Below are 13,101 nucleotides of genomic sequence, written 5' to 3' on the forward strand. Positions count from 1 at the left end.
TGTAAATACTCAGCGTACTCATAGACCAATGTTAATGGATCCAAGTTTACCTATGACGTTGCAACACAGAGTAATTCTTGGATCCCCATAACAGCTGAAAGACTCACCGGCGCTTATATCATTATATAGAATGTTCGCTTTATTTTGATCTATAAAATAATGCTCTGTTGTCAGTGTGGGCTATCCGGTATATATAAAGAAATGAAGATGTGTTACAGAAAGTCATAAAGATTGTAACAATATAGATTAAACTCCATTAGCTTTAAAATCTTAAATCATCAAAAATAAACGAAGCTAAGTAAGTTATTTGAATATTGTTGTCGTTTGTAGTAATCGCAAAATATTTATGGAAGATGGGTGTACATAGTAGAATGCGTAAGGAAACTATATTACTATACACAGATGCTCAATCGAGCCCAAATTTAAAGCTAATTTTTATAATAGCGTGTACCAATCTGTCTCCTGAAATTTGCTTCCATTTTTACTTTCTTCTATGCCTGTAGGCTAGTTCGAATTTCATATATCTTGATCACTGAGAATTGGGTGTTATGAATTTATTGTGATCGTCACCCTTACTAGTTAGAACCGGTCACCTTGAAGCTTCTACAATTTTCTAGTAGTGAGTGTACCTGTGTAGTTATCACTTGAGGTAATGATGGCTTCAAACATTAACAGTAAAACGAACACCAAATAGATGGGAAGTTAAATATATTATTGTCAAGTGAAAAGTTGTATATTAAATGCGAATATATTTTGCGAATACAGAATAGGAGAATGTACAATCCGCGGCAAAAAACCTGCAACATGAGGATGTAAGTTTATTGTGAAACTACGCCTAACAGCACAGGGAATGAACATAACGTCTGAGTGGAACGAATCACGCCAGGACAAACCTCGCCCTCCTCTCGTGCACACTTATTTTGGAGCAAAAGACTTCATCATTTCACAATAAACTTATATGCTCATGTTGCAGGTTTTTTGCCGCGGATTGTACAATACGGAGCTGAATGAGAATTGAAGATAGGTTTATGCTTCTGTGTTTTCGGTCAACGCTAGGTCAGAAACTCGAGTCGAGAGGCTATTGAGTTAATGACTATTTTTTCAGTAGTTCCTTCAGAAATTAAGCTAATAAAATTGTGAAATTTTACTTTAGTTGGATTTAACATTAAGTTTCATTAAGTACTGATATATCTTACTGAATTATTTTCAATGGGGTTATCTCAAATCTTTGGTATACGAAAACAAGTAAAGAACAAATCGTGAAATAAAATGAAAAATTGAATGTACTATTAGGAATTTACCGCACATAAGCGCTGCAAATCCACTTCTCCTACTGAGGGAAAGCATAACAATTAAACATTATCTTAAAGCAAAATCGTATTTATTCTTTTCACAATAAAGAACGTTTATGATTTCTAATTTTCCTCTTATTTTTAATTCTGGCGTTCTTATTCATAAACCTTTAACTACAGCAATTCAAATATTGTGTGAAGTTAAGTTAATTCAATTTGAGAGAAGAATACTCAACATTTAAAAGCGATTTTGTTTCCATTATGTAGATAGTGACTAATAGGAATGAGCTCAAAATGTATTACTTTCAGAATAGAGTTGAAAACGCAATTATAAAGAACGAAAATTTTATCTTGACGGAACCTAACAGAAGTTGATTTATCAGGAAGTATTTTAAATTTAATTCTTCAAAATTTTATTTGTCACTATTCAGTAAATACACAATTCTTTCTCATAGTACTTACATAAGTATTTTCACTTACTGTTTGCATTGTAGCCTCGAATACTTTTCACAATAACCTCTGAGTTACTTTCTTTTGAAGCTTTGATCACCAGTGTGAATTTCTCATCTTGATATGATGAAACATCAGCTGCTATTCGGTGATACTGCCACTCAGGTACCTATAGTGTGACGTAATTAGAAACAGTTTAAGAGATTCACATTAATCTCTATGATATATTTCCTTAAATTGTGTTTTTCACTTATATTCAGAAACATGTAAGTGGAATTGTAAGTTAATATAATTAATGACTCAAAAATCAGCAGTTAACTTAAATATTTAAAATCTTAGTTTGAGATTTAGAAGTATAAACATCATCTTTTAAATCTCTATTTTATGGAAAGCTGTACGTTTTAAAGAGATCATGCAAATATAAATAAAATATATACTGGAAACATATACCGGAAAGTAATTTTCAGAGGATAGCTGTAGCAAAAGTAACATAAATGAAGATTCTGGAATGATGGAGAGAAACAAAATGAATAGCATAAGTAGGACTAGCAATTACATTACATTTATTACACATAGCATCAAGTCCACTTGCAACCTGGACCAACTGGTTAACGTGTGATGTGAATCACAAAATTTAACACTGGAAATAAAACACGGGTCTTCCAACCTAAAATGTGTACTCTAGTCATATAGCCATGCAAAAATATCTAATAGAAGAAGTGGGAAAAGAAGACATTGCGAAGAAAGAGTGTTTTTTGAACATCTAAACAAGGTATATTGAAAACTAATTATAAAAAGTGTAAGTATTGCACTATGTAGAGTACAAGTTGAGAGCTTTATAGGGAAGTGAAAAGTACATAGGAATATTCAAACGTCAATGGAAAAGGAGATTTCGGACAAGACTGAAACTGAAACTTAAATACAATGGTTAACACAACCATAAAAAGGAATTGCAAAAGACAATCTATTTGAAGTATAAAACTTGTAAAATAGGCAGAATTCCCGATGAAAGAAAAACATTTTGATGCTTCTAACAGATGACGCTGAGACAAAAAATATATGTTGAAACGTGCCTTGATATAGCTCCATCATGGGCTACCGGTCTTTAATGACCAGGACAAGTATTTAAACTAGGAGGCAAGCCTTGCAATGTTAATTACTAAATAAGGAAAAACTCTGAAAGTTCATTCTATAACAAAAATATATTAATTCTCTCTAATAGTTCTTTTTCTATCGTATCAACGAGTATTGCTGACTGGTAATAAAGAAACCTATATTTCAATAAGTGAATAATTATTGTAACGCTATAGAAATAAAAACCTATAGAATATATATATATATATATATATATATATATATATATATATATATATATATATATATATATATATATATATATATATATATAGTGCAAAAAGCAATTGGTACCATAGGTGCGTCTTCTTTATCCGTCTCCGGCTGTAAAATCGCTCCACTCAACCCATACAAGCTGGCATCACAGTAGACGTACACATCCTTCTTAAGGTCGTACCTCATCAAAGTGGGAGCCAAGATAATCCCATCCTTCATCTTCTGAAGCGCCTGTTGTTGGGCGACAGACAACATCCTTCTTGAGCAATTTTAGCGAAGGCTCAGCGATGGTAGAGAAGTCCTTAACTTATCACCGTACAAAGGAACACAAACCCAAAAAACTCTTGAGCTGTTTCTGCGTCTCGCGTCTTTTATAATTCAGTATAGAATCAGTAACGCGATCTGAGATAGAAATTACTTGTTGGGAAACTACATGACCCAAAAGTTCCAACGAATAATGACCTAATTTAGCTTCTTCCGGCGACAGCTTTAACCCACGATCACTCGGCCTTTGGAACAGTTTCCGTGTAGTTGCTACGACTGCTTCAAATGAATCCGAGCCCCATACATCATCCAAATAATAGTAAACCGAATCCTTCTGAAGACCTTGGAGTGACAATTACATAACGTCATCAAGAGCGCTAGGGCTCGTCACCAGACCCATGGGAGGATATTTAAACAATATTGTCTCTCTCCTGGCACAGGAAAAGCAGTAATAAGCTGACTAATCTCCTTCAATTTAATTTGATAAAAATCAGACGTCAAATCTGAACTATTTTTAATTTATGGCCACTAGAGCGTTCCAAAATATCCTGCATGGACGATACAGGGAAGCTGGAAGCGATCACGTGACTGTTCACCGCTCGGAAATCCACTATTAGTCGATAAGAACCATTCTTCTTTCATACTAACGTGATTGGAGAGTTACAGGGCGAATGAAACGGACGCATGGCATCTTGCTTTGATAACAAATCAATTTGTTTCGCTCACAGCATCCCGAAGATGAAATGGTATGGGATACGGCTTAACTGACACAGGCTCTGGGCCCATAAGTTGAATATCATGCTCGTACCCACGAGCTTGTGAAAAGTCGTAGGGTGACCAATTAATTACACCTTTCAACTCCGTAATTAGGTCATAAAGCAGTTGTTTTCAGTTATCACTAAGATTTCTGGATTTACGTTCACACGAGTTTAATCAAATATCGTTGGACCTCAACAATTCATAAGATTTGCGTACAAGAGCTCGAACGTTCGAGCGAGGAGGTAACCACGCAGATGACAAAACTTTTAACACAGGTTTATTAACGGTTGGAAACTGCTGATACATTACTCATAAGATTAGATTGTGGCAAGATAGAAGATGGTATTTTCCCATATCTTGAGTTTGCTAATGTATACTCTTTTTGATTCATCGGAATAACTAAAAGGATGACAAAGATTTTCTGACCCCACTCGGAATAAAACCTAAGCTATTTTACTAACAGGTAGTGTACTATCCGTAACTCCCCTCAAAACGCTGGATATAGAGACAACCTTAGTCTTACGAGGAACCATCTGAGATGTAATACAAGATATTTGTGAGCCACTATTGAGAAGAATAAAGCTATCTCTACCATTAATTAGAACTATTATGTATGGAAGAGCTCTTTCTGTCAGAACAGGGACTTTTTTGTGCTTTAGAGTTGATGGCCCGTTTTCATCAACCCTCTGAACTAGTTTAGAGGACTAAGGCAGTGGACTGCACGATGATTCTCTTTATCACATTTAAAACAAATAGATCTTTTATTATTATTTTGATCGTTACTACTACGATCATTATTCTTACTATCGTGCCGTGACCACTGTCTAAACCAGCATTGTTTTGCCTTGACGAGATCCATTTTTTCTTTAAGTCAGACCAATTGTTTACTTCCGCTAAGGCTTCAAACTGGTCAATATAATGTGCCGCATCATCTCCCATTCGCTCATAAAACGGCTTAGGTCGTAAAATATGACTAAGAAGACAGATTGTCTTGCTGGCCACCGACTGCCATATCTGACTGTACTAACGAAATAGAAGGTATACTACTAGACGCTGACTCAGTATCCGAAATAGATTGAAAAAAAAGTAAATTTTGCCTTAACCGATCCAAATACTGCCTAGTGCAATCAATTTTTCCCGGCGAAGATCTTAGGATTGGTTCAAAGTATTCAGTAAAATTTAAATCATTCCAAACATCATTAAATAATTCACAATCTTGAGCGAAGTGTCGGAGCATAAAATCCTCAAAATACACACACATATCATAAAATAAACACACTTAAAGTAAAAAACAATTCAGTCTTTTACATCAAATACAATATGAACCAAATCAAGGGTGGATGTGTGGGGGAAATTAAAATTTCTGATGACTGGTCAAATCTACTGTTCAGAATAAATAAGAGGCAATGCAGGCAACGATAACACGACACATTTCCAGCATGAAACGCGACTAGAATTCTGACATTTCCAGCAAGGTTTTCTAGCTAATAACCAAATATTCGCCACAGGATGATTGTCCAAAGGATACGCAAAGTTACTGATAGTCTTGAATGTTAAACTGAATTAAGTAGTTATGATTATTACTCATTAGAGTCTGATTTCAAACTATTTAGTATATTTATATCATTATCTGTTAAATCTATCAAACTTAATAAATTGGATTTCAATTTAGAAATAAAACTCATATTTCTATTAATAATAGCACAGTAGACTTATTAAAGATTTAGGTAGAGCAAGATGTGAGAGATTATCGGGGGTAAGCTTATGCTGTTTGGTGTTTAAGTACTGACTTGCCGAAAACCAACATTACCTTTAGCTGTTGATAGTATTTCTTGTTCTGCTATACGCAGTTTCCAAAGGGAACATCGAACTTGTTATCTCCACGATGAAATTGTCTCCCTCCATCCCAAGTAGAGCCAGCTTCCCAGTTTTGTTCCAATCATCTTTTTCCGGGTTCCATCTTCTCATCGCCATCATGCTACAAATATGATCATCGGCGTCCAACAAGACACCTCCCACATCCTACGCCTCTACGTGACGTCACAAACAATGTCTACACTGCAGATTGCCCACTTACCAGGCGATGTCATCAAAATCCTTACTAAACAAAATCGAACCCGGTTGAAACTCGATATTCTAGCAGGAAGCAGAAAACCACTGACTCTTGAAGAAAATCACAGAAAATACAAACCTCAGTAAAATATTGTCTTCCTCGTTGCTGATCACGGAAAGCAACTGCCAGCAGACAGAATTCAGCATTTCCTAATAATTTGTAAATAAACAGCATCATAAAGCATAAGCGGAGGTAAAAAGAAAAGGTAAGGGGCTTATAGGATGATTGCATTGTGTGCCGAGTTTAATAACAGAAAAAGAATAATGCCTTGAAGATGAAATGAAATGAAATTTTTGAGTTTTTAGTCCCACGGTTATGTCGGTTAGGCTAAAGGAGACGGCGATGATGTGTAATAAATGAAATGGTGGAATGAAGAATGTGGGAGGAAACGGGAGAACCCCGAGAAAACCCACGCACACGGTGTTTGTCCACCACAAAGGTCACTTGACGGGGGCTGGGATCGAACCCGGGACTAAGTAGCAGAGGTGAACGCTCTACCACTGAGCCACCGCGGACCGATCTCTATGAGTCTTGACGCTACATTGATGTAATTCATAAAACAATAAAGTTTTCTTCAGATGCATGTTCCAGAGGAAGTTGAATCCAAGAGCCATATCCTCTACAGTAGGAAAATCGCACAAACACACACACTCTTTTCTAACTTACAAGAATCTGAGTTTAATACGGAAACTTTCTATTCCATAATATTATTTGAAACGCCTTTTGCTTGTTGCGAAGTAAAAGATAATGCAGCAATTAGTTTCTTTTCTACGTCTGTTACAGTGCAGTAAACTTTGATATACAGGGTGTTTCAAAATAACTGTTATAGGACAAGTATGATAATCTTCAATCAAAGCAATTGTTCTCCTATCTTACTAATTGTTTACCATTGTACCTCCTCATGATTTTAGAAGTATTTGCAATATTATAACAACGTTTCACATGGGTAGTGCTTGCTATTTTATCTCATTTATTAAATCCAATTCTTCGCGTATGTACAAGCAAGTTTTCACAGTTCAGGTTAATATCCTGACACGAAGCCATTATGGGAATAAGAACAGCGTTGGAAAAATTCATTGTTTTGAGACCTGTGACTAATTTCCAAGTTGATATGTTAATGTCTTATATGTTGTTATTAATGTGGAAAGACAATTGTTCTCACGTGTTTGAATTCAGCCACACAAGTTTATTTCTTAAGAATATTGTGCAAGCCTTCAAGTCAGGATATATAATTTGTAGTACTGTGTCTGCATTATTTTATTTCAACATGTTCCGCTGTTTCATTTTTAGTAATTGATCTAGCTAAATCAATCTTGAAACTCCCATTGGGTGCTAACTACCTATTGTCGAAGAACGAAAGTAAGAATATATGCTTAATATCAGCTTGAGAATGCATACCTTTAGATAATATGTTCTGTCTACTCGGAATCTGGATTAGATGTGTTTAGCTTGCTGATCAGAGATTGACTGCTTTATTATAAAACATATAACAAAAAATCCATCAACTATTAAAATTTTCACCGGATCATGTGTTTAATTAATGGTAAATTTTAAAAGGGTATTGCTAAAATGTAGTACATTTAAGTGTTTTACGTATGATACACAGAGAACCAATGTAATGTAAAATTATCTAAATTAAGCATTTCGATACTTAAGGTCATCATCTATATTTACCTGTCGTGCTACAGACGCCCTTAATGACAAATTATTTAAGATAAAATCGTACAAACTTACTAATATGTAATTTAAGACAACAGGTAATATAAACGAACATTATTTATCTTACGTTAGTACATGAAACCGAAAACGTAAAATGTAACTTTTAGAAAATTATCTTATTATCACTAGTTAAATGAATAGAAAATGTCCTTGTTCGTTTCATCTTATCAGTTGTTGGAATATTTATTTACTCTCAGTTAGTGTTCAATAGATGATTTCAGTATTAGTTAAGTACTCCGAGTTGTTTAATTGTATAATGTCTCCCTAAATATGACTACTCTAGTTGAACAGAAGATATTAGTTCAATATGTTTTCATACATTATATGGACATCGAAAATAACTGTATATTTTCTACCCACTCTTTACTACTACTCGATTAATTACAATACTTACGCTAGAATTAGAAGCAGTTCCTCTAAAAAGTTGAATTTGGGTTATATTATTTAGTTCGAGATAAACCGTTAACGAGTTTGATGTGTTGGGTGTTATGTAATAAGTAAATGTAACACAGAATTTGTTGCTGGTAACAGTCATGGGTACACTTCTTAATGTAGCTTCATTGTCATCTACTCGAGCAAAATATTGGTCTGAAAGTAAACAAAGTCAAAGTTATACAATTATTTATGGTTCTCAGAAATAATTAATATCTGTAACAATTCACGTAAAACATTTAGGTTGAAACTAAATACTAAACTTTGTTAAAAATAATAATAACAATACATCGTTGCATGTGAGAAAGAACTCTAAGTGCATTTTTTATCTCACTCTAGCGCTTACAAAGGAAATTACTTGAATTTTCGTATTGTTTTAAAAATTAAATTGCTATCTGTTAAGGGTTAGTGTTACTGTATTCGTTGCCACACTATGAAGGTGTCTTATTTGACAGTAACTCAGAGGTACGATATGGAGTTCAAGGTAACATGGCAACAGAGTGTGAAAACTGGGATGATTGCGCCAGTAGTGAAGACCCTTAAAGAAAATTTAATTTTAATATATTGTGGTCGCTTGTGTTTCAATGCGACAGAGGTGTTTTTTTTATTCGGCTAAAGTAAAATTTTATTCTCTTTCAATGCAAGCACAGCTTTGAGCGATTAGGGGAAGCAGCAAGAAAATATGCCAATTTTAAATTGGTTGCAGCAATTTTGCTACTAGTGGGCACCTTTTTCTAGTTATTGTCAATTTTGTATTCAGTAGTTGCCACATATTTTATGTAACACTTATGATACGTTACTGTGTTTATTCATGTTACATTTTCATGGTAAATTAAATTTACATTGAAATGATCACTACTCTAATGTTATCAAACTAATATAATCACGTTATTTAATTAGCTACAATATTTAGTGATACTAAAAAATGCATAAACATACAAAAAATATAATATGATTACATTCTAAGTAAGGTGTTACAACTTTTAAAGAAAAAAAACATATGTAATCCTACAGTGAAGATATGCTTATGTAGCTTTACATTCATACATAAAGGTCCAATTTGTCAGAACATCGAGGCAGCGGTCTCTCGGTTGTAGAGCGTTTACCTCTGGTGCTCGAGGTCCTGGGTTCGATCCCAGCCCCCGCCAAGTGAACTTTGTGTTTAACAAACACCGTGTGCATGGGTTTCCTCGGGGTTCTTCCGTTTCCTCCTACTTATTCGTATCTCATCATCACCGTCTCCTTTAGCGTAGCCGGCAAAAACGTGAGACGTAAAACTCAAAACTTTCATTTCATTTTCATTTTTTTCCTTTCAAAGAACATCATATTTTAAGGGGTTTCCATACAACGAAATTGAACCACGATTAATTTAGTTTTCAGTAATATCTTCAAAACAGGAGAATTCGAAAAATGGAAACACAGTGAGGTATAGAATATTGTTTTACATGTGATACCGTCATCGTGTCTCACCTATCAGTTATTGTTTTCGAGCTCTTTACAGATTAGGGATTTATTCCCGTGTGCATAAATATCTCCAGGGCGATAGCAGTTTGGCAAGCAATGATAGCAGTGTCACATGGAAAATAATAATAATGTCCAGTGCACACCGTTTTTGCTTTTCAAGTATTTTAAAGTTATTACAGAGAAACTGTAAAGTTCGTAGTAGAACCTAGTTTATTTTCACTGTATGGAAGATCATTAATGTCAAACAAACAATAAGAAACAACCTCTCATAGTCCGACCTGAAATCACTCCAGTTTTCATCTAAGTCGGATTCAGTTTGAGCACAAAACTCACACAAAAAGTTTCTTTCGTCGACAGAATCGGATTCAGCCACATCATGAAGATACAAAAGTCCAAAATCTTCACAATGTTTCCTGGATACACAACTATTATGAAACCACTTTTTACATTTAGTACACTACATCTATCTCGACATATTTTATGTGTGGACTTGCTTGAGAAGATCTTGCATTACGCTTTTAACACTCAGATCCGCCGACATGTATTTTGGTATTAATTTTACAAATTGATTTTTCTTTGCGTGAGCTGTTTCCATTCTTAGACTTCGACTTTGTTTCCCCTTTCTTTTTACTTAAGAAGTCCGTGTACTGGTTTGTTCTCACTACAGCACGGAATCGAACCTTCTTCCTTTTGGAAATTTGTATTTTCTCTGGAGTTTTCCATCACAAACAAATTTCTTTTCAGTGGCCTAGAAACACAGTTTTCCTACTTAGAATTTATTGTTGACATGAATTGGCTATGACATGTCGAACTCGTACAAACGGGCTGAGAGACTGTGGCTGTTGAAGGAGACGCATTGATTTTTGATTGGAATTCTTCATCAGATCTATGAGATGAATCGTTGTAGGTAGGTTGTGTATCTTGAGCAGGATCCCGGAGCATTGTTTGTATATCCTCTGTTATCTGCTCAGAACGGAATTTCTTCAACAAATAAAAAAAAATATCAGATATTTTTATCTCCGTGCTAGGAATCACCTGCTTATTTCAAACTTATTCAGGTTTGTTCATCAATTTTCGATTACAGGTAACCCAAATAATTTGAAGACCAAACCGTACCAACAGATTCAGTCACGGTGGACTTTCCAGAATATCTGCAGCATGTAGGAGACACATTTACTTCTGCCTCCAGTGCGGCCGGTTTTCTGAAATCTTGTCTTGCTGAAATCCAGTGCATCGCGAAAAAAGCCACTTGCTCCATAACCCTTTTGACTCACCTCTGGTTTTGACTTCCTTAAAAATACGTTGTGTAGTACGGGTAATAGAGCGAATAGGTCGTTCATATCACTCTCTTCAGAAAATTATGGAATTTAATATAATTGATGACCTAATTTAATATAAGGCTTGCCTAGGTACTTTATATTTCTCAACAGCTGCCTTTTGCGACACATTCCCTTCCCTAACAGCTATGATGGTGGCTTTCATGTCTTCATCGTTGTACATAAATAATTTATTCATCAGAGGCATTTGTTTAGCTCTGAGAAGAAATTTAGAAAGAATATACTGATTAGGATTACGGTAGAAGGAAGAAAATAAACAAAATTAAAATTTAAAAAATGAAAAAAGATTAGGCCTATAATAGAAAAAGGAAAAGAAAATAATTTCAGAAATATTGTGTGACAAACTAAGTAAATATTCTTATTGTGGTTATTTCTATGCCCACTACTGAAATTGTGCTTTCAATTATGGTCACCTAGTGTGACAGCTACTAAAACAAATTGCATTTTAATGTTTTAGTAATGGTCATCCCTACAACTCAGGTCTACAGCAATGTAGGCGTAAAAACAAATAGATTTCTCAAATAACTGATCATTATTGAATTCCTACATACTAAAAAGATTCACAATACTCTTAAAATAAACCGGATATAGTGGAATAATTTGGACAGTTTGTATATCTTTCGAAATTTGGATATCGGAAAAATTTTCTTCATGCACATAAACATCGTTTTCTAGACTTGTACTCCAAAAGAAAAATCTACCCAATACGGATGTCGTATACAGAACTTGTAATAGGCATTACAGTAAAAATGAAAAAGTAAAGCTTATTGGCTAATACGCTTCTGCACTTCAAATTTACAGACCACTACCGGTCACCCTGTCTTAAATTCCAATTTAGCACAATGCTTAATTAATTAATACTAGTGCTGTTTTTTATTCATTATATTGTGGATAAAATCTTTCAGTGTATGTTTGTGCCTGGCATCGCTAGCTTTACTAACTATAATGGACTTATTATATAACAATATAGTTTAGTACAGTCGAATTCGGGCAATTCCCGCGACATTTCGATCACAAAAAAAAATCGTTCCTAACGTTATTTAGAGCAAAGAATTTAATTATTTTCTGTAATTAATCTACATTATAACAATAAACAGTGGGTAGATTTTGCCGTTAAAACAGCAACTGTGATTACCGAAAAAATGAAAAGAAAGGTATGGAAGCAAATTTAGGGTTGCTGTTTCTAAAATTTAATTCGTAGGAAGTATGTCGTTAAAGACGAATTTCTCACTGACTGATAGATCAACTCGCCACCAAACCTCTTAAGCCAGAAACTTGAAATTTTGACAGTGCATAGGATTTGCGATGTAAGAACAAAGTAAGCAATGATTTACAAAATAGTTAGGAAAGACGGACATTTGGTGGCAATTATTTTAGTAAAATATCTTTACCTCCGACTCTGAAAGCGAAAATAAAATGGTTATATCTCGAAATCTTTTAAGGTACAAATATAAAATGTGGCACATAAGCTTTCATTTAAAGTAATTGAAGACACGTTTCGGCATGTTTTATAAATATTTAACCCACAAAGGAGGAAAACGGTGGGAGATGTTTAAGGCCGTAGTCCGATCACATGCGGGGATCTGGAAGCTAGTCTGGATGAAAGCTAGTCTCTATATATAAAAGAAATTTTCACTGGCTGACTAAATGAGTGATCAATGACCGGACCAAACAACTTAAGCTAGAAATTTGAATTTTGACAATGCATAAAGTTTGTGGCTTAAAATTCCATTGAGAAAGGATTTTTTAATGTGACCAGGCAGAGGAAGAATTGGAAGAAAGTAGTTATTATTGTAAAGTATTAATATATTTGAATATCTGAAGAGTATAAAGAGAAAGTTTGATAATGGACCTCTCATTTAAAGTAATTGCAGCTGAGTTTCATCGTTGTCTGATGTTTCCTCTGGAAGGGAACAACAAA

The 13,101-nt window shown here is 34.5% G+C and overlaps 1 protein-coding gene across 1 annotated transcript in view; it reads right to left on the minus strand.

Annotated features, from left to right (window-relative positions):
* Nucleotides 1–13,101, minus strand: part of LOC145673393 (uncharacterized) — a 475,904-nt gene that overhangs the window by 274,061 nt on the left and 188,742 nt on the right. Inside the window, exons 10-11 of the mRNA XM_081743051.1 lie at nucleotides 8,342–8,535; nucleotides 1,773–1,911 (exon numbers count right to left, since the gene is read on the minus strand). Coding sequence (XP_081599177.1) covers nucleotides 1,773–1,911; nucleotides 8,342–8,535 — 333 coding nt within the window. The remainder of the gene's footprint in view (nucleotides 1–1,772; nucleotides 1,912–8,341; nucleotides 8,536–13,101) is intronic.

This window comes from Thermobia domestica, chromosome 16, assembly GCF_964235325.1.
Source record: "Thermobia domestica chromosome 16, izTheDome1.hap1.1, whole genome shotgun sequence".
In the NCBI taxonomy this organism is placed as follows: domain Eukaryota; kingdom Metazoa; phylum Arthropoda; class Insecta; order Zygentoma; family Lepismatidae; genus Thermobia; species Thermobia domestica.